Here is a 27,442-nt window from a genome sequence, read left to right as displayed (position 1 = left end):
TTCTGCTTTTTGAAGCAGCTCTGACTTTCTGAGCACCTGTCATGTTTCCTGAGGTTCTACAATGCCCAGACAGTAGAAAAACCCCACAAATGACCCCATTTCGGAAAGTAGACACCCTATGGTATTCGCTGATGGGCATAGTGAGTTCATAGAACTTTTTATTTTTTGTCACAAGTTAGCGAAAAATGATGATTTTTATTTATTTTTTCCTTACAAAGTCTCATATTCCACTAACTTTTGACAAAAAATAAAAACTTCCATGAACTCACTATGCCCATCAAGAAATACCTTGGGGTGTCTTCTTTCCAAAATGGGGTCACTTGTGAGGTAGTTATACTGCCCTGGCATTTTAGGGGCCCTAATGCATGAGAAGTAGTTTGAAATCAAAATCTGTAAAAAATGCCCTGTGAAATCCGAAAGGTGCTCTTTGGAATGTGGGCCAATTTGTCCACCTAGGCTGCAAAAAAGTGTCACACATCTGGTATCGCCGTACTCAGAAGAAGTAGGGCAATGTGTTTTGGGGTGTCTTTTTACATATATGAGAGAAATATCTCGGCAAAAGACAACTTTTCCCATTTTTTTATACAAAGTTGGCAATTGACCAAGATATTTATCTCACCCAGCATAGGTATATGTAAAATGACACCCCAAAACACATTGCCCAACTTCTCCTGAGTACGGATATACCACATGTGTGACACTTTTTTGCAGCCTAGATGCGCAAAGGGGCCCAAATTCCTTTTATGAGGGCATTTTTAGACATTTGGATCCCAGACTTCTTCTCACGCTTTAGGGCACCTAAAATGTCAGGGCAGTATAAATACCCCACATGTGACCCCATTTTGGAAAGAAGACACCCCAAGGTATTCAATGAGGGGCATGGCGAGTTCATAGAATTTTTTTTTTTTCTCACAGTCTCCATTTCCGCTAACTTGGGACAAAAATTTCAATCTTTCATGGACTCAATATGCCCCTCACGGAATACCTTGGGGTGTCTTCTTTCCGAAATGGCGTCACATGTGGGGTATTTATACTGCCCTGGCATTTTTAGGGGCCCTAAAGCGTGAGAAGAAGTCTGGAATATAAATGTCTAAAAATTTTTACACATTTGGATTCCGTGAGGGGTATGGTAAGTTCATGTGAGATTTTATTTTTTGACACAAGTTAGTGGAATATGAGACTTTGTAAGAAAAAAAAAAACAATTTCCACTAACTTGGGCCAAAAAAATGTCTGGAGCCTTACAGGGGGGTGATCAATGACAGGGGGGTGATCAGGGAGTGTATATGGGGTTATCACCCCCCTGTCATTGATCACCCCCCTGTAAGGCTCCATTCAGACATCCGTATGTGTTTTGCGGATCCGCGGTGTCCGTGTTTTGCGAATCCACGAATCTGCAAAACACATACGGACGTCTGAATGAAGCCTTACAGGGGGGTGATCAATGACAGGGGGGTGATCAATGACAGGGGGGTGATCAGGGAGTCTATATGGGGTGATCACCCCCCTGTCATTGATCACCCCCCTGTAAGGCTCCATTCAGACGTCCGTATGTGTTTTGCGGATCCGATCCATGTATCCGTGGATCCGTAAAAAACATACGGACGTCTGAATGGAGCCTTACAGGGGGGTGATCAATGACAGGGGGGTGATCAGGGAGTCTATATGGGGTGATCACCCCCCTGTCATTGATCACCCCCCTGTAAGGCTCCATTCAGACGTCCGTATGTGTTTTGCGGATCCGATCCATGTATCCGTGGATCCGTAAAAAACATACGGACGTCTGAATGGAGCCTTACAGGGGGGTGATCAATGACAGGGGGGTGATCAGGGAGTCTATATGGGGTGATCACCCCCCTGTCATTGATCACCCCCCTGTAAGGCTCCATTCAGACGTCCGTATGTGTTTTGTGGATCCGATCCATGTATTCGTGGATCCGTAAAAAACATACGGACGTCTGAATGGAGCCTTACAGGGGGGTGATCAATGACAGGGGGGTGATCAATGACAGGGTGGTGATCAGGGAGTCTATATGGGGTGATCAGGGGTTAATAAGGGGTTAATAAGTGACAGGGGGGGTGTAGTGTAGTGGTGTTTGGTGCTACTTATTACTGAGCTGCCTGTGTCCTCTGGTGGTTGATCCAAGCAAAAGGGACCACCAGAGGACCAGGTAGCAGGTATATTAGACGCTGTTATCAAAACAGCATCTAATATACCTGTTAGGGGTTAAAAAAATCGCATCTACAGCCTGCCAGCCAACGATTGCTGCTGGCAGGCTGTAGATCCACTCGCTCACCTTCCGATCCTGTGAACGCGCACGCCTGTGTGCGCGCGTTCACAGGAAATCTCGCATCTCGCGAGATGACGCATAGATGCGTGACTCTGCCTGGAGCTGCCGCCTCCGGAACGCGATCCTGCGTTAGGCGGTCCGGAGGCGGTTAAGTTGCATTACTGAAATAAATTAACTTTGCACAATATTTTAATTTTTCGAGTTTCACCTATACTGTACTGTATGTCATATCACTTTATATACTGTCACTGTATATGTCATTTTATTATAAGGTTCAGGGGGTCCTGACAATAAAATCTTTCAGTCCTCTTCCCAGGCAGGCTCATTCTAAGTTGAGGCCCCATAGCAGCCGCTTCCCCTGCTTCCATTATAGCTACGTCCCTGGGTGGACTCTATTTACTAATTAGGTGTATTCTGAAGGCAATTGGTCCCACTGGATTTTATTTAGGGGTATCAGAGTACAAGGGTGTGAATGCAAATGGACACCACAGTTTTCAGATTTTTATTTATAAAAAATTTTGAAAACCATATATCATCTTTTCACTTCACATATACTTGGAACTTTGTGTTGGTCTATCTTAATAAAGTACATTTAAATTTGTGGGTGTAACGTGAAAAAAATGGGGAAAAGTTCAAGGGGTGTGAATACTTTTTCAAGGCACTATATAATGCTCATATAATGGAATCATGTTTATTCTGTGTTTACTCACCAAGAGAACTTAATTTTATTAGCAAAACCTTATTATAAGCAGCAAATGTTGCAAAGATACATTGGCAAACCTGTAAACGGCTTCAAATAATTCTTTTGAAGATATTCCAAGGGCGCGTTCATACTGACATTTTCCTTCTCTGAAATATAATAAGGAACAATTTTTGGTTAGATATATAATACACTAAATATTTAATTCCTCACATTTTTATATCCAGTATTTGCATTCATTTACAAATATTGCTGGATTCACACATTAATGAAATCCTGTCATATCATATCTGTTTCCCAAGTCAAACCATGGTACCTTTCATGCAGTCCAAACTTGGAATAATTTATCACAGTTATTCATTTATTTTAAAAAAAAACTGTCCCATACCTGTGTAATACTTATCTTAAGAGTGCCTGTGCCTCATACAAAGTTTCTCTGCTTCTTAATAAGAAGGCCCTGTTCTCTTTTAAACCACTTTGGCGGTATAATGCACTTATGTTAAGCAGGCAGAAATAGGTTTCGTAATAATAAATCATAACTGGCTATTTTATGGTGAAAGTAAGTAATCCAAATACATTAAATTGAGGGTTTTTCTCATAAAAGTTGAGGCATGGGCTGTAAGGAACTAGAGATGAGCGAACCAGTCAAAATTAATTTCGGGTCCGGTTCGATTTGGACTAAACCGAAATTGCAACAATTGACCTCAGTTAGTATATAACCACAACTAGCCTCCTAATTTTTTAGGAAAACTTGTTATCTTTTTGTCATGACCGGCGTGCCGATCACATACGTGACGCAAAGGGAGGGAAATGGGAAGGCCCTGTCCAAGGGAGAGGGAAAGGTGATGACCCCTAACTCACCTTGAGGCTGGCACCTGACTGCCCTGACGTCCCTAGACGGGTTTCTCACCCGTACGTCGATCACGTGCCTAAACCCTGGCTTTCCCTGAGATGAGCCCTACGTAGTGAATAGGGCGGTGGGAACACTAGTCCGCACCACTAACACTAAAGGGAAACACCAAGGAGAGGACAGACAATACAGACAAACATATAATCCCAGGTGGGCGACAACAGCGGACAACAAAAGCCCAACAGGGATCCGGAGGGTAACGCTCTGGAACAACAACCAGGAATCACAGCTACAGTAGGTGTTTCTGACATTGTGTTTTCAGCACGACAGCGTCGCGCTGATACTCGGCGACGTGGTGCCGAGATCTCGCACTCACTGGGATAGCGATAGCACATCCCAGCAAGCGCGTCATAGAAGAGACGGGAGATCCGACTTGGATTCCCGCCAATTCTACACGTGTGCGGCGTTTGTTATGAATCCTGAGGGGGAAGTCCCCGCCGGATTTTAAATAAAAATCCGGCCTGGGTCCCGCCCTCAGGAGCATACCGGGCCCTTAGGTCTGTTATGGGTTGTAAGGAGAGCCCCCCCTACGCCGAAAAAAACGGCGTAGGGGGTCCCCCTACAATCCATACCAGACCCGTATCCAAAGCACGCTACCCGGCCAGCCAGGAAGGGAGTGGGGACGAGCGAGCGCCCCCCCCCCCCTCCTGAGCCGTACCAGGCTGCATGCCCTCAACATGGGGGGTTGGGTGCTCTGGGGCAGGGGGCGCACTGCGGCCCCCCCACCTCAGAGCACCCTGTCCCCATGTTGATGAGGACAGGGCCCCTTCCCGACAACCCTGGCCGTTGGTTGTCGGGGTATGCGGGCGGGAGGCTTAACGGAATCTGGGAGCCCCCTTTAATAAGGGGGGCCCCCAGATACCGGCCCCCCACCCTAAGTGAATGAGTATGGGGTACATCGTACCCCTACCCATTCACCTGCAAGAAAAGTGGTAAAAACACAAATAAACCACACAGTGTATTAAAATATTTTATTTTTCTGCTCCGGAGGCCGCCCCCTGTTTTCTTTATTAGCTCTTTTACCAGGGGGGGCTCTTCTTCTTCCGATATCCCGACGGGTCTTCTCCGCTATCCGGGGGGGGGTCTTCTCAACTCTCCGGGGTTCTCCTTCTGTCTTCTCCTTCTGTCTTGTTGTCTCCTTCTGTCTTCTGTCTCCGGGGGGGGCTCTTCTTCTTCCGATATCCCGACGGGTCTTCTCCGCTATCCGGGGGGGGTCTTCTCAACTCTTCGGGGTTCTCCTTCTGTCTTCTCCTTCTGTCTTGTTGTCTCGGCGCACCCCGGTTCTTCGTCTTCTCTTCTTGTTTTCGCCTCTCTCTGTTGTTGACTCGGCGCACCCCGGTTCTTCGTCTCGCGAGACTCGGCGCACCCCGATTCTTCGTCTCGCGAGACGAAGAACCGGGGTGCGCCGAGTCAACAACAGAGAGAAGAATCGGGGTGCGCCGAGTCTCGCGAGACGAAGAACCGGGGTGCGCCGAGTCAACAACAGAGAGAAGAATCGGGGTGCGCCGAGTCTCGCGAGACGAAGAACCGGGGTGCGCCGAGACAACAAGAAGGAAGGAGAAGACAGAAGAAGAACAGAAGGAGAAGACAGAAGGAGAACCCCGAAGAGTTGAGAAGACCCCCCCGGATAGCGGAGAAGACCCGTCGGGATATCGGAAGAAGAAGAGCCCCCCCCGGAGACAGAAGACAGAAGGAGACAACAAGACAGAAGGAGAAGACAGAAGGAGAACCCCGGAGAGTTGAGAAGACCCCCCCCGGATAGCGGAGAAGACCCGTCGGGATAGCGGAAGAAGAAGAGCCCCCCCTGGTAAAAGAGCTAATAAAGAAGACAGGGGGCGGCCTCCGGAGCAGAAAAATAAAATATTTTAATACACTGTGTGGTTTATTTGTGTTTTTACCACTTTTCTTGCAGGTGAATGGGTAGGGGTACGATGTACCCCATACTCATTCACTTAGGGTGGGGGGCCGGTATCTGGGGGCCCCCCTTATTAAAGGGGGCTCCCAGATTCCGTTAAGCCTCCCGCCCGCATACCCCGACAACCAACGGCCAGGGTTGTCGGGAAGGGGCCCTGTCCTCATCAACATGGGGACAGGGTGCTCTGAGGTGGGGGGGCCGCAGTGCGCCCCCTGCCCCAGAGCACCCAACCCCCCATGTTGAGGGCATGCAGCCTGTTACGGCTCAGGAGGGGGGGGGGGGGGGGGGCGCTCGCTCGTCCCCACTCCCTTCCTGGCTGGCCGGGTAGCGTGCTTTGGATACGGGTCTGGTATGGATTGTAGGGGGACCCCCTACGCCGTTTTTTTCGGCGTAGGGGGGGCTCTCCTTACAACCCATAACAGACCTAAGGGCCCGGTATGCTCCTGAGGGCGGGACCCAGGCCGGATTTTTATTTAAAATCCGGCGGGGACTTCCCCCTCAGGATTCATAACAAACGCCGCACACGTGTAGAATTGGCGGGAATCCAAGTCGGATCTCCCGTCTCTTCTATGACGCGCTTGCTCTCCATCGCGGCAAGCCAGCTCGGCGCTGGCTCCCGCGATGGGGCTCGTATGTGCTCAATCTCGCCGAGAAATACGGCGAGATTGACACAAAATCGGGTTCACCTACTGTACACAGCTCCAGTGGGTCAGTATAGAAGTCCAGGCAGGAATCTCTATATCTGGCAACCAGAGAAGTGGGAGATGGGAATATAAGGAGGTTGGGATTGCTGGACAAGAAACAGCTGAGGAAGAGAAGCTACGGATCCCTGAGTGAGCCAAAAAGGATTGCAAGGCAAACACAGAAAGCTACCATTAAGAAACAGCACTATCTTTAGACATAGAGCGCGCAGCCACCCGCTGCGACTTCCTGACCCCGGGTATAACGGAGTCAGACATGGCTCTTGACACTTTTTTAATTTATTCTGTAATAAATTTTGTCCCCTCCTCTTCCCAAGCTCTGGAATGCAATGACAGCAATAGTAAATGATGTCTAAGTAACACTAACATACATAGCTATGGGCAAACGCACATTTCACATCGTTAACATACAGCATGTTTAAAAACACACTGCACCGCCATATTTCTCATGCTTTTTCATATTACAAAGCTTCCAAAAATTGGCCCTTTTCTGGGGTAGATGGTGTTTAGACACACACTATGTAATGGGTAAAAAAAAAAAGCGTCTTGGAAGGGACCAACCTTTCAAAAATTATGCCTTGCGTTAATGGTGGCGGCAGTAGGGGATTAACAACGAGGTATAGTCCCGATTATTGAAAATTCAAATGGTCAATAATGTTATGCATCTAAAGACCAGACATACGAATATCAAGGGATCTACCAGGAACAGGCAGGGGGAGGGGACCAATCACTATCCACAATATGGTTTCCTGTAGAATTGTGGTGATGCCAGTGAGGAATCCGCGGTCAATGGAAGACGTCCAATGTGACAGTGGCAGAGTGGATATTCATGGCATCTTCCATTGACCGTGGATTCCTCACTGGCATCACCACAATTCTACAGGAAACCATATTGTGGATAGTGATTGCAATACTGGGGAACCGTTACCTGACGGGTTATCACAGTGTTTTTCATACGATATTGCATGGAAGTGTGTATCTTAGGCATATCTTCTGCAAGACGTGTTTAAGATGCATGATTACCACTTCTGCATTTAATATCACTGACAGTGGCAGAGTGGATATTCATGGAGTGACATCTTCCACTTCGCCATTTGTTGGACTGCAAGACGAACCCGAATCTTTCTGGGTTGATTTTGGACGAACTCACTAAAAAATTTTGAATGGCAATCGGGTGGAAACGGACGATAAAGGCTTGATGCTCAATTTCACGTTAATACTTATTGGTAGATTGCTGCTACACCTTGGGTATTGCTGCAGGAATCAAGTATATATGCTGCTTAATTAATTTGAACCTCACAGAAAAAAGGGTTTCTGTGAAAATGGGGAGAAAAATGAAAGTATGAACCTGCAGGTAGCTGCTTTTGAGGTCTGTACTGCAGCGCCTGCACTTCTGACAGCAGGCACAGCCAGCCAAAGCTCCTATCTTCTCTCTCCCTGTCTGTGAGCTGCTCTGCTTGTCTGCCCTACTTGTCCTTATTCTAAACAACACGCACAATTCTTCTTTGAAATCCTAGCCTTTCCCTTCACATTCAAAGCTGTAGTGGATGGTGAGATATGGAGCCTGAAAGTCAAAAGTTCAAAACATTGTTACCCTTTTGCTAGTCAGTGTATATACGCGATTACTACATCAATAATGACAATAGGCCTCAACTTGCTGGCTGTGCCCCATCTTGCCACTGTTGCTGTCTGTCTGCATCAATACCCAAGGTCTAGCAGCAATCTATCTGTGCGTTTTAACGAGAAATAGAGTGTCAAGCCTCAGTTGTCCGTTTCCATATTTTCTATTTAATTCAATTAATTTTTGCGGGACTTGTTCCATTTAAAGGCTATGTACACCTTTGAAAAAAACATTTCCATTAATTATTTTTTTATGTGGAGAAAATAATTTCTCCAATTGGTTGGCATGTGCTTCCTATGCACACCAGACTGCTCTGGGTGGTTTTACAGAGAATCCATCATCTGACTGGGTTTATGCAAACTCACCCTGTCACCACATGGGAGCGCGCACTGCAGCTTCATTTTGGAACTGAGAGCAGAGTCTTAGTTCCATTATGAATCTTGTGCTCCTGCTGGTGCTACTTAGAGCAGTTTAGCAGCAGAAGATAAGAAAGAGTGACAGGAGGTACACTGGGCTAAAGTGGTTAGGAGACTTCTATCCTTTATAAGTAAAAATATTAGTTTTCTACAGCTAGTGGAGCAGAGCCCATCCCCCACTAATGAGTGCAGGACACTACACCACTCAGGGCAGAGGCGCCGCCCACCAGTCTGGTCTCATGGAAAGCAGCATGGAAGAGCTGCTTGTAAGTAGTAGCTGTTCTCCCTCCAAGTTCTCCCATGGCCTAGTCCTCTCTAGCCAGAGTGGCTGACACAAGATTGAGGGTTGCTAACCTTCCTTCCCAACCCCCATGTGGCCTCACTCCTGTTCACACAGGCTGACACAGGGCCTGCAGCTCTCTCCCTCCCCTGCTTCTGCATCTCACTGCTAGTAGTTGGGAGTCTGCACAGTGAGGATACACAGGAGACTGTGTAGTGTCCCACTAGATAGGCGTGGGCACTACACAAGGGTCAATTGGTGTGCGTGTTACTTCTACTCACAAGGGACAGAAATGTTATATTTTATTATGCATTTAATGTATCTTCTAATGTGTTTTTATGTGCAATGTTCCCTGTGTAAATGCTTAGCAGGCCTAGTTAGGGTGTAGTTAGACATCCCAGACACTAGAGGGAGATAGGGAGCCCCTAGAATAAATGTCCAGGCCCAGACAGGGAGAGGTAGGTTCAGAGTCAGGAGTCTGCAGAGACAGAAGTAAGAAGGCACCAGCCAGAGATATGCTGAGGGCCTCCTCCTGACATGCAGCTTGATAGCCCCGGCTGCTAGCTATGACCAGGAGGCTAGTGAAGAACCCTAGCCTGCCTGTAGTCCAAGAGAGCCTCAGTTAGCTCTGAAGACACCCCAGTTGCAGGACAGAATCTCCTGGGAGAAACCCACAGTCCTTCACCAGTCAAGCAAGGATATTACAAGCAAAGATAAGTAACAATGATAGGCAGATGCTTTAGGAAGCAAAGCAAGGATTTAATACGAGAGGAAGATATATATATATATACCAAGGATTTAAGCCAGCATTTAGGCATCCGGGCCTTGGGATTGAAACCAGACAGGAGTTCTAGAAAGGAACAGTGTACGCCATTTCTGAGGAAAGGTACAACCTGATTCTGAGTGTGTTGTGGATTTACCCTCTGAGTATCTTGCTTGATCAATACCTGCCATCTTGTGAAATAAGCCTGCTTGTGATCTAAAGGACTGTATTACCATCTGCATGTACAAAGTTGGACTGTTAAGTAAAGCAACGTTTGGTTCACTATACCACCTGTGTACCTCACTTATTCCAACTATAAATCGGTGTGCCACCGTTACAGGCACTGGCGTCACGAATCCCACAGGGACCTTGCCCCAGGCACTCAAAATACCTGTAACATCCAGGGCACCTCATCCACCATCAGGCCTGGTCCCTACATACCGAGTGTGCCCCAGAGGAACTGTGTCTACCTCTCCTTCACTGCCGCATGCCTGCCCAGGGTTCTCCAATACAGTGAGCAACCCTCGATTGCCCATAACCGTGACCTCACTTCGCTATACCCTGCAGGTCTGGCGTGCTGCAACTGTAATAACCCTGTCCTGTGCTCCACCCCATGACTACCCGCTGCAGATTTCATGGGATGTCTGGAGACAGATGTCTAGCCATCTACAGGAATGGGAAGTGTAATGTTTATTTATATGTGTGTCATGTGTGTCAAGTGTATGAATCTATATGTATATACCTGTAATAACCGTGTCTGTATACATACAGCATGTGCATATGTGTAATGTGTATGACAGAGATTGCAATAACACTTTTACATGTGTGATTTGTGTGAGCATAATATTTATATAGTGTGTATATATAATATATTTTCAAAAGTCTTTGTTTAGAATATCCAGCTTACTCCTGCACTGCTGCACCAAGTAGCAGTGCAGAAGAAGACGCTATGCACCTACACCTGGATAGCGACTGTTTATCTGTTGCTACCCGGAAGTGTAACGCATCATGCACTGGTATACACTCACCTAAAGAATTATTAGGAACACCATACTAATACGGTGTTGGACCCCCTTTTGCCTTCAGAACTGCCTTAATTCTATGTGGCATTGATTCAACAAGGTGCTGATAGCATTCTTTAGAAATGTTGGCCCATATTGATAGGATAGCATCTTGCAGTTGATGGAGATTTGAGGGATGCACATCCAGGGCACGGAGCTCCCGTTCCACCACATCCCAAAGATGCTCTATTGGGTTGAGATCTGGTGACTGTGGGGGCCATTTTAGTACAGTGAACTCATTGTCATGTTCAAGAAACCAATTTGAAATGATTTGAGCTTTGTGACATGGTGCATTATCCTGCTGGAAGTAGCCATCAGAGGATGGATACATGTTCTCATTCTGTTTACGCCAAATTCGGACTCTACCATTTGAATGTCTCAACAGAAATCGAGACACATCAGACCAGGCAACATTTTTCCAGTCTTCAACAGTCCAATTTTGGTGAGCTCGTGCAAATTGTAGCCTCTTTTTCCTATTTGTAGTGGAGATGAGTGGTACCCGGTGGGGTCTTCTGCTGTTGTAGCCCATCCGCCTCAAGGTTGTGCGTGTTGTGGCTTCACAAATGCTTTGCTGCATACCTCGGTTGTAACGAGTGGTTATTTCAGTCAACGTTGCTCTTCTATCAGCTTGAATCAGTCGGCCCATTCTCCTCTGACCTCTAGCATCCACAAGGCATTTTTGCCCACAGGACTGCCGCATACTGGATGTTTTTCCCTTTTCACACCATTCTTTGTAAACCCTAGAAATGGTTGTGCGTGAAAATCCCAGTAACTGAGCAGATTGTGAAATACTCAGACTGGCCCGTCTGGCACCAACAACCATGCCACGCTCATAATTGCTTAAATCACCTTTATTTCCCATTCTGACATTCAGTTTGGAGTTCAGGAGATTGTCTTGACCAGGACCACACTCCTAAATACATTGAAGCAACTGCCATGTGATTGGTTGACTAGATAATTGCATTAATGAGAAATAGAACAGGTGTTCCTAATAATTCTTTAGGTGAGTGTATATTTACAGTTGCAAGAAAAAGTATGTGAACCCTTTGGAATGATATGGATTTCTGCACAAATTGGTCATAAAATGTGATCTGATCTTCATCTAAGTCACAACAATAGACAATCACAGTCTGATTAAACTAATAACACACAAAGAATTAAATGTTACCATGTTTTTACTGAACACACCATGTAAACATTCACAGTGCAGGTGGAAAAAATATGTGAACCCCTATACTAATGACATCTCCAAGAGCTAATTGGAGTGAGGTGTCCACCAACTAGAGTCCAATCAATGAGATGAGATTGGAGGTGTTGGTTACAGCTGCCCTGCCCTATAAAAAACACACACCAGTTCTGAGTTTGCTTTTTACAAGAAGCATTGCCTGATGTGAATGATGCCTCACACAAAAGAGCTCTCAGAAGACCTACGATTAAGAATTGTTGACTGGCATAGAGCTGGAAAGGGTTATAAAAGTATCTCCAAAAGCCTTGCTGTTCATCAGTCCACGGTAAGACAAATTGTCTATAAATGGAGAAAGTTCAGCACTGCTGCTACTCTCTAGGAGTGGCCATCCTGTAAAGATGACTGCAAGAGCACAGCGCAGACTGCTCAATGAGGTGAATAAGAATCCTAGAGTGTCAGCTAAAGACTTACAAAAGTCTCTGGCATATGCTAACATCCCTGTTAGCGAATCTACGATACGTAAAACACTAAACAAGAATGGATTTCATGGGAGGATACCACAGAGGTAGCCACTGCTGTCCAAAAAAAACATTGCTGCACTTTTACAGTTTGCACAAGAGCACCTGGATGTTCCACAGCAGTACTAGCAAAATATTCTGTGGACAGAGGAAACCAAAGTTGAGTTGTTTGGAAGAAACACACAACACTATATGTGGAGCTAAAGAGGCACGGCACACCAACATCAAAACCTCATCCCAACTGTGAAGTATGGTGGTGGGGGCATCATGGTTTGGGGCTGCTTTGCTGCGTCAGGGCCTGGATGGATTGCTATCATTGAAGAAAAAATGAATACCCAAGTTTATCAAGACATTTTGCAGGAGAACTTAAGGTCATCTGTCCACCAGCTGAAGCTCAACAGAAGATGGGTGTTGCAACAGGACAACGACCCAAAGCATAGAAGTAAATCAACAACAGAATGGCTTAAAGAGAAGAAAATACGCCTTCTGGAGTGGCCCAGTCAGAGTCCTGACCTCAACCCGATTGAGATGCTGTGGCATGACCTCAAGAAAGCGATTCACACCAGACATCCCAAGAATATTGCTGAACTGAAACAGTTCTGAAAGAGGAATGGTCAAGAATTACTCCTGACCGTTGTGCACGTCTGATCTGCAACTACAGGAAACGTTTGGTTGAAGTTATTGCTGCCAAAGGAGGTTCAACCAGTTATTAAATCCAAGGGTTCACATACTTTTTCCACCTGCACTGTGAATGTTTACTTGGTGTGTTCAATAAAACATGGTAACATTTAATTCTTTGTGTGTTATTAGTTTAAGCAGACTGTGATTGTTTATTGTTGTGACTTAGATGAAGATCAGATCACATTTTATGACCAATTTGTGCAGAAATCCATATCATTCCAAAGGGTTCACATACTTTTTCTTGCTACTGTATGTGTGCGGTATATCCACCGCTGGTATATATTTATGTGTGCTGTATAGTCAATGCTGGTATATATTTATGTGTGCTATGTAGTCAGTGCTGGTATATATTTATGTGTATATCAACAAAGAGATCTGGTACCACAAAATACCCAAATTTCAAAATTTATTAACCAAACATAAAACATACATACACAAATACAGACATGTGGAAACAATATAAAGTGCCTGCACCGGCAGCTCATAAAGTCCCATAATATAACATATTACATGAGGTGTGGACTTCCTAATACTCACAACCTATACATCTAGAATATAAGTATCCTATCATGAGGTCCCAGATGTGTGATGCGAGTCTAGCGGGTATAAGTGACTTGCTCTCTATCATACAGACATATCCTGTGAGTCAAATGTGCGCAAACATTAGCAGTCAGAATACAATGCCAGAAACATGCTGAGCAGGTCTGAATCTCTCTCTTACCCGATGCCCCAGAATGTATGAGTGGGATGAGCTGTCGCTGCCTGGCGTGCCCAGCTATGCGCGTTTCGCGTTTGCTTCTTCACTTCTCCTGAAGAAGCAAACGCGAAACGCGCATAGAGGGGCACGCCAGGCAGCGACAGCTCATCCCACTCATACATTCTGGGGCATCGGGTAAGAGAGATTCAGACCTGCTCAGCATGTTTCTGCCATTGTATTCTGACTGCTAATGTTTGCACACATTTGACTCACAGGATATGTCTGTATGATAGAGAGCAAGTCACTTATACCCGCTAGACTCTCATCACACATCTGGGACCTCATGATAGGATACTTATATTCTAGATGTATAGGTTGTGAGTATTAGGAAGTCCACACCTCATGTAATATGTTATATTATGGGACTTTTTATGAGCTGCCGTTGCAGGCACTTTATATTGTTTCCACGTGTCTGTATTTGTGTATGTATGTTTTTTATGTTTAGTTAATAAATTTTGATATTTGGGTATTTTGTGGTACCAGATCTCTTTGTTGATATATATTTAGGAGGTACACCCTTGCACGCACTGGTGGTGTCGATCCAGTTGATTGATATATTTATGTGTGCAGTATATCCACTGCTGGTATATACAGGTCCTTCTAAAAAAAAATTAGCATATTGTGATAAAGTTCATTATTTTCTGTAATGTACTGATAAACATTAGAATTTCATATATTTTAGATTCATTACACACAACTGAAGTAGTTCAAGTAGTTTTCTTGTTTTAATATTGATGATTTTGGCATACAGCTCATGAAAACCCCAAATTCCTATCTATTATGAAAAGGTTCTCTAAACGAGCTATTAACCTAATCATCTGAATCAACTAATTAACTCTAAACACCTGCAAAAGATTCCTGAGGCTTTTAAAAACTCCCAGCCTGGTTCATTACTCAAAACCACAATCATGGGTAAGACTGCCGACCTGACTGCTGTCCAGAAGGCCATCATTGACACCCTCAAGCAAGAGGGTAAGACACAGAAAGAAATTTCTGAACGAATAGGCTGTTCTCAGAGTGCTGTATCAAGGCACCTCAGTGGGAAGTCTGTGGGAAGGAAAAAGTGTGGCAGAAAACACTGCACAACGAGAAGAGGTGACCGGACCCTGAGGAAGATTGTGGAGAAGGACCGATTCCAGACCTTGGGGGACCTGCGGAAGCAGTGGACTGAGTCTGGAGTAGATACATCCAGAGCCACCGTGTACAGGCGTGTGCAGGAAATGGGCTACAGGTGCCGCATTCCCCAGGTCAAGCCACTTTTGAACCAGAAACAGCAGCAGAAGCGCTTGACCTGGGCTACAGAGAAGCTTTTTTCGGATGAAAGCAAATTTTGCATGTCATTCGGAAATCAAGGTGCCAGAGTCTGGAGGAAGACTGTGGAGAGGGAAATGCCAAAATGCCTGAAGTCCAGTGTCAAGTACCCACAGTCAGTGATGGTCTGGGGTGCCATGTCAGCTGCTGGTGTTGGTCCACTGTGTTTTATCAAGGGCAGGGTCAATGCAGCTAGCTATCAGGAGATTTTGGAGCACTCCATGCTTCCATCTGCTGAAAAGCTTTATGGAGATGAAGATTTCATTTTTCAGCACGACCTGGCACCTGCTCACAGTGCCAAAACCACTGGTAAATGGTTTACTGACCATGGTATTACTGTGCTCAATTGGCCTGCCAACTCTCCTGACCTGAACCCCATAGAGAATCTGTGGGATATTGGGAAGAGAAAGTAGAGAGACGCAAGACCCAACACTCTGGATGAGCTTAAGGCCGCTATCGAAGCATGCTGGGCCTCCATAACACCTCAGCAGTGCCACAGGCTGATTGCCTCCATGCCACGCCGCATTGAAGCAGTCATTTCTGCAAAAGGATTCCCGACCAAGTATTGAGTGCATAACTGAACTTAATTATTTGAAGGTTGACTTTTTTTGTATTAAAAACACTTTTCTTTTATTGGTCGGATGAAATATGCTAATTTTTTGAGATAGGAATTTGGGGTTTTCATGAGCTGTATGCCAAAATCATCAATATTAAAACAAGAAAAGGCTTGAACTACTTCAGTTGTGTGTAATGAATCTAAAATATATGAAAGTCTAATGTTTATCAGTACATTACAGAAAATAATGAACTTTTTCACAATATGCTAATTTTTTGAGAAGGACCTGTATATACTGCCACTAGGGGGAGCATTATATATGCTAACACTATGGGGAGAGCATTATATACTGGCACTATGGGGGAAGCATTATATACTGGCACTGAAAAGGGGGAGGACTGAGGACCATAATATATTGTAACAATGGGGGAGCTTTATATATGGTCACTACAGGGGGCATTATAATACAGGGGGCACTACAGGGGAGTTATAACTGCAGGGGGGCATTAGAGCTACAGGGGGCACTACAGGAGGGGCTTTATAAATACTGAGCTCACTATAGTTCGGGGCATTATTATTATATGTATATTGTTTCTGGGCATGGAGGAGCACAACGGGCATAGTATTAGGAGTAGCAGCAGGATGACAATGGGGGCTGATTTGCAGAATCGGTAACTGTCCCCCATGTGCCGTATAGTAATACTTGTGTCTTATGTGACAGAGGAGGCTGACCAAAGTCATCTGCCCGTGATGGTCTGGACCAAATGGAGGAGAAAAGGAAAGTGAACAACTGATATCCGCAGAGATGTCAACTGTAAGTTACTAGAAATGTTTTTTTTAATCTCTTTATTAGTGTCCGGCCTCATGGTCAGGTTCCTGATGCAGTTTTCGTAGACAAAAAACCGGAGTGAATAAAAAATAAATAAAATAAAGATGAAGATAAGTCGTATCTGTCCTTTAAACTTTCTCTCCTTTTATGATCCACTCCTAATTTTGGCTTCTAAAACTGCATCAGGAAACTTGAATGTGTAGCTGTGCGCTTATAAAGTTGGGTCACTTTAAACTGGAGAGGGGACTGGGGTGAAATTTGCCTGCTGCGCCCAGGGCAACAATATACTGGACCTTGCCCTAGGCCTGGTGCTGATATTACATAATAACAACCTGAATATGCTGGGAGTTGTAGTTCACTCCTCTTATACCTCCTCCTCCTGTAATGTCCTCTAATATCACATGATAACAACCTGGACATTCTGGGAGATGTAGTTCCATGTTCGGTTAGTGGTGGTTGCAGTTTGATCCATGTCAGTACAGTAAAATAAATTTTTCTGCCTTATACCTGTACCCAGGAAGGCTGGGTGATCTGCAATATAGCTGCCATTATGGCTACAACAGCTTCTATTTTCAGGTACAGCTTTATCTGACCTGCCAATGGGACCCCAACAGTAAGTGAAGGGGCTCAAACACTGTCCATATGAGTCCATGTGCTCATGTGATCCTACCAGCCTGTTCTACGGCAGTGCTGGGATTCTTTAAAGGGGTATTCCGGTTACATTACTATCCACCTCTCATGGCTGTTCCATTCATTTATTGGAATTATAGAGATAGTGAAACGCTGTACTCGGCTATCTTTGGAACTCCCATAGAAATAAATGATTTTGATCATTTCAGGGGTTTGCAGGTGGTATGGGGCTCCCATTCTTGTGATCAGTGGGGATGGCAACAGTAGGATCCCCACCGATCTAATAGTTATTCACTATCCTGTGAATAGGGCATAACTTAATGTAAACAGAATATCACTTTAAGGCAACCTACAGTCTCCCACATAATCTGATTTAAAAAAATCATGACTAGTGCGTCATCTGCTTGTAGTGTACAACTGTTTGCCCCATTCACGTGAATGTATTGTAATTACACTGCACGGCTGCTATGAAGGAGATGAGACGCAAGTACTGTAATTATGAAGAGGAAGCAGCACTCACACATAGCTGCTGCCCCTTCATAAAGCTGATTAATAGGGGTGCAAGGAGTCAGACCCCCATTGATCTAATATTGATGACCTATCCTTAAAGGCTATGTACACCTTTGGGGACAATTTTTTTATTGCATTGTACTCATTTTGAGCTAAAAATATATTTTTTAAATTGGTCTTTATTAAAAAAAATATGGTGTCCTTATTTCTGTACAGAGGAGATGTGCTCTAGTAGAACCCTTTGGATTTTCTGTATTTTCCATCAGACCAGGAGCAGAGGGACACCTTATCTCTGATCTCTGACCTTATAAACACTCATTATAGCTCAGTTCTTATCTTATTGAATGTGGCTTAAAGTGAACCTGTCACCAGTTTTATGGTGTCCTAACTAAGGGCAACATAAATAAGTGATTGATTCTCTTAGCACAATGCTGGGTCACTTTCTTTAATTGACCCAGTCAATCTGCCAACATCTTGTATTGAAAAGCTCCAGCTGATAATCATGAGTCATGAATATTTATGAGCTCCTGACTCTCCCCGCCCACCTGCTGCTGAATGACAGTTTGTTTCCATATGAACCAGCAGCAGGTGGGCAGGGGAGTGGCTATAGCTCTGAATTAAATATACGCTGGACTCAATGACATCACGCTGGACTCAAATCAGCTCATTAGCATGCAGCATGCGGCATCTTTGTGTGTATATTATGAGGTGACCATCTGTCACACCAGTAAGTGAATACATCTAAGGCACTTTTTAGTAGTTAATGATTGTATATAATTAGTTAGATTATAATCAAATATCCACATGACAGGTTCCCTTTAAAGAGGTTGTCCGGGCTTTTACTATTCATGACTTATCCTCAGGATAGGTCAACAATATCAGCTGTATGAGGAGACAGTGCGCACGTGTGATCTCTCTTCATGTCCACTGCTGCTGTCTATGGCAGCTGATTGGCAGGGGTGCCGGGTGTCAGACTCGAGCTGATCTGATATTGATGACCTATCCTGAGAATAGGTCATCAATACTAAAAGCCCGGGCAACCTCTTTAAATAAGTGTTTATGATCACTCAGTAGTTTAGAGATAAGGGGACACATTTATTTAGACCGGCATTTTAGACGACAGTCTTAATAAAGCCCTAAGCTGGCGGTGGATCCGCCAAAGTTATGAAGAGGTGCAGGAATCTCCATAAGTTCAGCGCATCTAGCACCAGTTTTAAATGTAATACAGCTTCTGACCTGTCTTACATTTAGACCATTTTCTATGCCTAAACAGACGTAGAAAATGATGGATGAGATGGGCCTGCCAGCCCGTCCCCTTCCACGCCATGCCCAGAATGTTAGAACTGGTGTGAGCGGGGAAAATTTGCAGATAGCGTGGCAAATGGCGAAACTGAAAAAAAGTCAAAATGGCCAATTCGCCATTTTTGGTCGCTTCATTTCTTTTTGTTGCTTTTTTCAGTTGCTTTTTTTTTCCCAATGCCACCCCGTTTGAAATTTTTCCTGCTTCCCACTGCATCATATGTAATATTAAATTGTAGCACTGAAAAATTACAACTGTTTTTAGGAAGGCAGAGAGCACAAAACAAAAACACCAAAAAAAAAAACTCCAGGGTAGAAAGGGTATACCCCTTTGTTGGAAAAGTCTTTTGTGCTGTTCACAGGGAAGTCCTTTCCATAAAATGGCTGCTAATGTGACCAGGAAATTAATCAATTTTCTCCATTCAAATACCCTGCACCTGCCATCTAGACTGATGAGAATTTAGTGCAGGTGCAGTGTGTTAGAATGGAATAGATTGAGAGTCTCGTCACATGACCCTCCGTCAGCTGCCATCTTATTGGCAGGACCTCGATGCGGACAGCACAAAACATTTACCCAACAAGGGGACATGGCTTATGAAACATAGCAAATAGCTCAGAATAGCAAGAAAGTCTACAGTGCAATCAGAAAGACTTCAGACCCTTTCACTTTTTGTACAATTAGTTTTGTTGAAACCTTGTGCTAAAAAATTTAAAAAATCTAATTTTTCCCAACATCATTCTGCACTCAATATCATATAATGAGAAAGTGAAAACAGAATCTAGAAATCTGTGCTAATTTATTGAAAATAAAATCTTGCATTGACACAAGTATTCAGACCCTTTACTTAGGACTTAGTTGAAGCACCTTTGGCAGTGATCACAGCCGCCAGTCTTTTTGGGCATGATGCCACAAGGCTTGGCCACCTTGACCACAGAGTTGTCCTTAAAGGGGTTATCCAACCCCTATAATGCCCCCTATTGCCTGGGCCCCTCACACAGATTGTAGTAACCTTTCTCCCCGGCACCCGCGTCACTTTTGATCCCTGCATGACCGCCGCTGCATCTCCCCATCGCGCGGATCTAAGCATTCGGCGATGGGGGGAGCAGCCAATAGCAGGCCACAACGTGGACGAGCATCCCTAGCATCGCGGGTGACGCTAGGGAGGGTCGTAAGTACAGTCTGTGTGAGGGGCCTGGGCATTTGGGTTGGGCATTATAGAGGTTGGATAAAACCACTCCTGTGTTGTCTTCGATGTGTTTTTAGGGACATTGGGGTAGATCAAAACTGATGTAAAAGAAAACTTTCAGAGCTCCTTTGGAAAATTAAAGGTGGAATATCACTTTTGGTTGCTATGGGCAACTAAGCCAGTTTTCCTTCACACCAGTGCTCCATTCAGCTTATCTCAACTCTGACCAGTCTCCCTGTCCCAGCCACTGAATAGCACCCCCACAGCATGATGGGGCCACCACCATGCTTCACTGAAGGGATGGTATTGGGCAGTGTCTGGTCCCTGTAAACATGTCACTTAAATTGAAGGCAAAAAGTTCAATCTCGGTTTCACCAGACCAGAGAATCTTGTTTCTCACAGTCTGAGAGTCTTTTATGCGCTGTTTTTATTTATTTTTTGCAAACTTTTAGGTGTCTTTTACTGAGCAGGGGCTTATTTCTGGACACTGTGCCATAAAGCACAGACTGGAGGAATCCTACAGGGATGTTTGACCTTCTGGAAGTTTCTCCCATCAGCACACAGGATCTTTGGAGCTCAGCCACAGTGCCCATCGGGTTCTTGGTTATTAGTTTTCAAGGCTCTTCTACCCCAATTACTTAAGTTGGTCGGGCGGCCAGTTCTATAAAGAGTTTTGTTTGTTTCAAACCTCTTCCATTTAAGAATAATGGAGGCCATTGTGCTCTTGGGAACTTTCAGTGCAGCAGAAATTTTTCTGTACCCTCTTCAGATTTGTGCCTCCATAAGATCATGTCTCTGGGCTCGATGGGTAGTTCGCTCTTCCTCATGGCTTGGTTTTGCTCTGATATGCATTGTCAGATTTAAGAACTTCTATAGACAACATAACACAATGTGAAAAAGTGAAAAGGCCTGAAGACTTTCTGAATGCACTGCATATCAGTAATTTGTTTTATTTTACATATAAATTGGTCAACAGTAGCCAGCCCCTTTAAATGTGTGTCAAATTAAAGAATGCTGCATCTTTATGAATCTGCATTTGAATTACACAGTCCAAGCACAGAAGGAACGTTGTGACTTAAAGGGGTTATCAGAGACTAAAAAATGTCCAGCATATGCCTGGGCCTCTCACACAAAATAGTTACCTGGCTCCCCACTCCCTGCACCGCTCCTGATCCACTTTTGTGTCACAAACACCTAGAGTGGCCCAGAATCTCATTTAATACAATTTATTCCATTAGCACATTGCTATAATGATACTGTTTTAGGCCATTTACATATAAAATATAACTTTTATTATTACATTTGCTAAAAAACAAATAATAAATGCTCCTGGTCCCCGCACCGCCACTGCTGCTTCTCCCTGTGCGCAGATGAAAATGGCAGGCGGCGACAGGGATGAGCGTCCCTAGCATCACCTGCGATACTGGGGAGGCTCGTCCCCGTCACTACCTGCCACTGGCTGCTCCCCCCTCGACACCAGATGTTTTCACCTGAGCGGTGGGGAGAAGCAGCAATGGCGGTGCGGGGACCAGGAGCAACGCAGGGAGCGGGGAGCCAGGTAAGTAGATTCAGTGTGAGGGGCCCGGGCATATGGGGGACATTTTTAGTCTTGGATAACCCCTTTAATATGAAATATTATCATCTTTAAAATATGTTAACAGACTTACCTTACAGCCTGTGGTAAGAAGTGCCAGCACATATATGTGACTTTAGATAAATACATCGCCATGTAATAGAGCGTCTTAGGACTGGACTTTACCAAGTACATGGTGGAAACATCGGTATTGGAATAATAACCTTAAAAAATAAAATATCAATTAACCCTTTCACACTACTACATCTAAACTTTTGGGGAGATTAATAATTAAGGGAATATTTAAAGAGGTTGTCTGTTTATCCAATATTGATGACCTATTCTCAGGATAGGTCATCAATATCAGATCAGCGTGGGCCCCAGCTGATAAGCTGTATGAAGAGAACGCACTACTCGTACAAGCGCTATGTTCTCTTTACTTTTTACTAGCTTGCTGATGAAATTGCAATGCCGAGCAGGTTTAATTGCAGGTCCTCCATCCCATTCACTTTAATTGGACAGCTCCCTCCTATTCAAGTGAATTGGACAGGATTGATGTGTAACGCCCCAGCGGTGCATTACCACCTTTGCACCCCGCCACTATCTCCTATGGTTAACCTAATGTCATCCTATGCACTTATTTCCAGCTCCTGTACACTGTGCATTCATAATCTGTTATGTAGCTGTTATGTTCACCTGTAATGTGCCTGGTTCACCAGCAGGTGACAGCATATATGGCAGAGCTATCTTACATAGAATAGAACCTTCTTTCCATTCTATTTTCTCCCTCAAGGGAGGAGTTTAGCTACTTAAGAGTCATTGTATAGAGTACCCCTGCAAGGGGAAGGAAGCAGGAGCCTGTGTTGTTGGACAAGCCTTGTTTAGGCCAGCTAGAGCACCTTCAGCTCAGCTGGACATGGAGGCAGAAGCCTGAAGCCTCAGAAACCAGGAGTAAAGTGTTCCCTGGACAAAGCTAGAGACAGACCAGATTACAAAGTGAAGTACAGCCTAAAAAAGAAGCTGAATTCTATAGCAAGCCTGTTAGCACAGCAGAGCGATAGAGCAACTGACATAGCAAAGAGGAGTTTGCCTGCCACCGTTCATGCCAAAGCCTGCTGGAAACAAAGATAAAGTCTGTAAACTGTTTTTAAGAAGATTTATTGAAAGTAAAGTTGCTGTTCCACTATATACAACATCTCGACTCAATCATTTCTTCAAATCTCTCAACTATTTTTCCTATTTGCTGTGCTTTGGACGCAGTAGTGTAGCTGGGGGGGAGGGGCGTTGCCGTGGGCGCAAAATTGCAGGGGCGCCAGGCAGCAAGCACTTCAATGAGGGCCACGGGAGCCTATGGCTCCCGTCCCCTCTGTTCTTCCTCATAGCTCATAGACTTCAGGCTAGTGGCCTTAAACCTATGAGGCAGTAGAGTGACCGTAGTGACTAGAATGGAGTTGCTCCTAGGAGGTATGATGTCGGGGGAAGAGGCAGAGTCTCGTCATCCAGGGGGCGGGGGCCTCAATATTTGCAGGAGATTCTACAGAGCACGTTGTTGGAGAGAGGAGCAGAGGCTGCAGGTTAGTGTGTGGAGGAGAATATTGACTGGTATGTTTACTTGGGGGGCTTTTTGCAGTGGCTGAAGGGAGGAGGAATAATCCTTGTACTGGAGACTGTATGTTAGAGGGGTCTGAAGAGAGGGTAGTGGGGGTAATATTATTTACATGGGACTGTATTCCTGAGGGGCTGAAGGTAGGGGGGTGATATTATTTTACATGGGACTGTATGCTGGAGGGGCTGAAGGCAGGAAGAGTGGTGCATTTTACATGGGACTGTTTGCAAGAAGGGCTGGAAGGCAGGGGGAGTGATGTATCTTATAGGACTGTATGCTGGAGGGGCTGAAGGCCAGCAGTGAAGAGAGGGAGGGTGATATTATTTACATGGGCTGTATGCTGGAGGGGCTGAAGGCAGGGGGAGTTTTGGATTTTGCATGGGACTGTATGTTGGAGGGGCTGAAGGCGGGGAGTAATGTATTTTACATGGGACTGTATTCTGGAGGCGCTAAGGCAGGGAAGTGATGTGTCTTACATGGGACTGTATGCTGGAGGGGCTGAAGGAAGGGGGGGTTGTATCTTACATGGGACTATATGCTAGAAGGGCTGAAGGTGGGAGAGTGATGTATCTTACATGGGACTGTTTGCTGGAGGAGCTGAAGGCAAGGGGAGTGATGTATTTTACATGGGACTGTATGCTGAAGGGGCTGAAGACAGGGGGAGTGATGCATTTTACATGGGACTGTATGCTGCAAGGGCTGAAGGCAGGACGAGTGATGCATTTTACATGGGACTGTTTGCAAGAAGGGCTGGAAGGCAGGGGTGTGATGTATCTTACATGGGACTGTATGCAGGAGGGGCTGAAGGCAGACGCAAAGAGAGGAAGTGTGATATTATTTACATGGGACTGTATGTTGGAGGGGCTGAAGGCGGGGAGTGATGTATTTTACATGAGACCGTATGCTGGAGGGGCTGAAGGCAGGGAAGTGATGTGTCTTACACGGAACTGTATGCTGGAGGGGCTGAAGGCAAGAGAGTGATGTATCTTACATGGGACTGTATGCTGGAGGGGCTGAAGGTAGGAGAGTGATTATCTTACATGGGACTGTATGCTGGAGGGGCTAAAGGCAGGGGGAAGGTTGTATCTCACATGGGACTGTATGCTGGAGGGGTTGAAGGGGGGCATAATTATTACTATAATACTACAGAGGGGCCCATTATAATAATAATAATAATAATAATAATACATAGGGGTAAATAATAATAATAATAATAATACAGAGGGGCCAATATATATTATAATTATACAGAGGGCATTATAGTTATGGACACTACGAGGGAAGGGGAGGTCTGTTATCTGAGGATGATAGTAAAGTGAGAAATCGAAAACATTTTCTGTGAAACTCTACAGAGACGAGACGCGGCTGAATGAAGTTATCATGACAGTCCTATCTCCGCATGAAGATGCTGAGGAAAGTCTACATCACAGGAGATGTCACTGGATGTAACAGGTATGGTGCTGTATTCTCCTATATATTTCATGGCAATGTATGTTATGTCCATCCAAATATCTGTTTTGGGGGGGTGGATATAGAATTTGGCCCACACTGTAGCAGCCTGGCCCCAGACTTCTGGTCACGCTGTTCGTGTTCTGAATTCTGGGGCCTCACACCCATCTACTACATTATCTGTACTCAGAGAGTTATCCCTGTGTTATCTGTGGTGTTTTGTACATCTACTGCATTATTTGTTAAAAGTTGCGTGGTCACAGGTTGGGGAAGAGGGCACAATACTTGGCTTGCCCCGGGTGCTGGCAACCCACGCTACGCCACTGTTCGGACGACAACGCCTGGGGTCCAGCATATCCAGGTAGGGGCACCGTGACACGTGCACAAAACATAAAGGGACATTTAGGCCATCCTACACCACTCTGACATTCCTACACTTTGGTACCATCTACTAACATATCGCTAAAAGGGGCCCTGTGCCCTTGTTGCTTCACTGCAACTAGCATCACGACAATATCACTAAAAAGGGAGCCCTTACCGCTGTCGTGTGTCGCAGATGTATTCGGTCGGGTGCCAGCAGTCAGGCTCCCACCTATCTGATATTGATGGCCTACCCTGAGGATAGGTCATAAATGTTGGATAGGCAAACAATCCCTTTAATGTCAGTTTTGCAGAATTCTGAGTTACCATAATTTGTGCCAAATTTAACAAATATCACTCAATACATTTGTTGAATCATTCTCTCTTAAGAAGACATTACTCTGCTTTCTATGCCACCTCTTTAAAAAGTTGCCGTTCACGTCATTGCTTTTTCCCCCCCATTGTTCTGCTACATTGCATGTCACGCACTTAACCTGTCTGCACTCTCATGTTTGTGAGGGATGAGAATCCATTTTGTATAAATATGTCTACCATCTTGCACATATGTGGAAAATTACTGAGAAAGCTGCGAAGGATGGGGGGGGGGAGTCTCTGTGTATCCTGGCTTCAAGGCCAGGGTAAGGCAGCTCCCTGGCTCCCCTTATCAGAGTTTGATGTCCAAGAACGTTATGTCTTGGTTTCTCAGTTTCGGATAGACTTCTCAATTAATTAGAATTCTTTTAGTATGATGTGGAAGTATTACCTTTTATGAATAACCAATCAAATCGTTAGTTTTGATTTCCACCCCCTTGGTGGTGTGCCAGATTTGTCTTTGATTATCTGTATAAAGATATATGCTTGTATGGAATAAAGTATGAGAGTGTATTTGATTCAGCAATGTGTCTGTGTTAGCTCTCTGAGTTCTCATGAGAATATTTAAATTGGGACTGGGACAATTATAGAGATGGGGGTTTTGCCCCAACAAAACTTGGCGCCTCAACGAGGGGCTCGACTAAAGGACACTTCATTGATCTCCCGACAACTTGGATAATCCGGACGGGGACGTACAGATAAAAAGGCAGCTCTGCAAGGTAAGAGACTTTATCTTACATTGTATCTGTGCCTCCCTGACTGACTGTCTGGCTCGAGGGATTGTTGAAGGAACGTACGTATAAATTCCTTTTACAGTCGAGATCATATTGATAAAGAACCTTAAAAGTTTAAAATACCTATAATTGTTGGGTTTAGTTTCGGATCATGATTAACTTTGATTGGGATGTTTTTGGTCTGGCTTTAGGAGTCATGGTATATGTTTTGTTTGTTCTTTACTGTGTTTGGAAAATTGCAGAATATTATGGAAAGGGAAATCAAAGTCCTTGGACTCCGATGTCCAGTTTGTAGACTTGATTTGTATAATAAATCTCAGTACAGAGTACACTAGGTGAATATAGTGAGGAAGCTCTGGGGAAAACTGAGGGGAAACAGACGTTTGATTTTTGCTACTTTCTATAGTTGTTCTGGTACAGTTGAAGAGCAATGGAGAATAATTTTAGTATACCTGAAGGTTATAAGACAGCCAAAACATTGGTGAAGGAAAGAGCAGGTAAAGATGGTATGAAAAATGTGGACAGAGTGTTGGAGAAGCCAGGGATGAAGTATGGGAATCTTAACCATAGGAGTACTAGTGCGGTGGCACCCTGATTTAGGGAGGAAGCTCCAAGGAAGCTAGTCTAGGAAAGATTCATTAGAACACATTGTGGTTGGAAAAAGGATCATGGATGTGAAGAAGTGGTTGATATATGGATAAAAGTAGCTCATGAGGTTGAAACTAAGGTATGGAGAGGAGAAGCCCGGTGTGCAGGCTCGGGGGAGGCAGCTCACACTGCAGCCTTACCAGTTAACCCCTTGTTAGGTACCGGCTGTGGGATTTACGGGAGGAACAGTTTTTGTCCGTGAATCTGAGCCAGTTAAACTAAAGATAAAAGACAGTACGGTTGTTGCCCAATTGTTAGTTAAAGTAAACCTGCCAGAACCTCTTTTAGGGACTGATTTTGCAAGCTCTGAGAGCCCACATACACTTTTACCCTGATGGCACTACCCATGAAGATTTTCCCCAGAGGAAGTATTATGTCCCTAAATAGCGACACTAGCCCTGCCTAAGACTGAACCATCAGAATTAACCCTTGTAGAGCAGGCTGTTCTTGAGGTGGTACCGAAGGATTTATGGACAACATCAAAAACAGACATAGGGAAACTCCCCGTGTCTCCAGTTACTGTGCATCTCAAGCCTGCATGTCAGCCCCATCAAGTGAAGCAGTACCCCTCAGTCATGCC

The 27,442-nt window shown here is 44.8% G+C and overlaps 1 protein-coding gene across 2 annotated transcripts in view; it reads right to left on the bottom strand.

Annotated features, from left to right (window-relative positions):
- Positions 1–27,442, bottom strand: part of LOC120994865 (acetylserotonin O-methyltransferase-like) — a 178,729-nt gene that overhangs the window by 112,860 nt on the left and 38,427 nt on the right. For both annotated transcript variants that reach the window (XM_040423732.1, XM_040423733.1), the window contains exons 3-4: positions 21,788–21,917; positions 3,070–3,138 (exon numbers count right to left, since the gene is read on the bottom strand). In XM_040423732.1, coding sequence (XP_040279666.1) covers positions 3,070–3,138; positions 21,788–21,917 — 199 coding nt within the window. The remainder of the gene's footprint in view (positions 1–3,069; positions 3,139–21,787; positions 21,918–27,442) is intronic.

Source organism: Bufo bufo, chromosome 3, assembly GCF_905171765.1.
Source record: "Bufo bufo chromosome 3, aBufBuf1.1, whole genome shotgun sequence".
In the NCBI taxonomy this organism is placed as follows: Eukaryota; Metazoa; Chordata; class Amphibia; order Anura; family Bufonidae; genus Bufo; species Bufo bufo.
The sequence above is the reverse complement of the archived record's forward strand: the minus strand, read 5'-3'. Positions and strand labels throughout refer to the sequence as shown.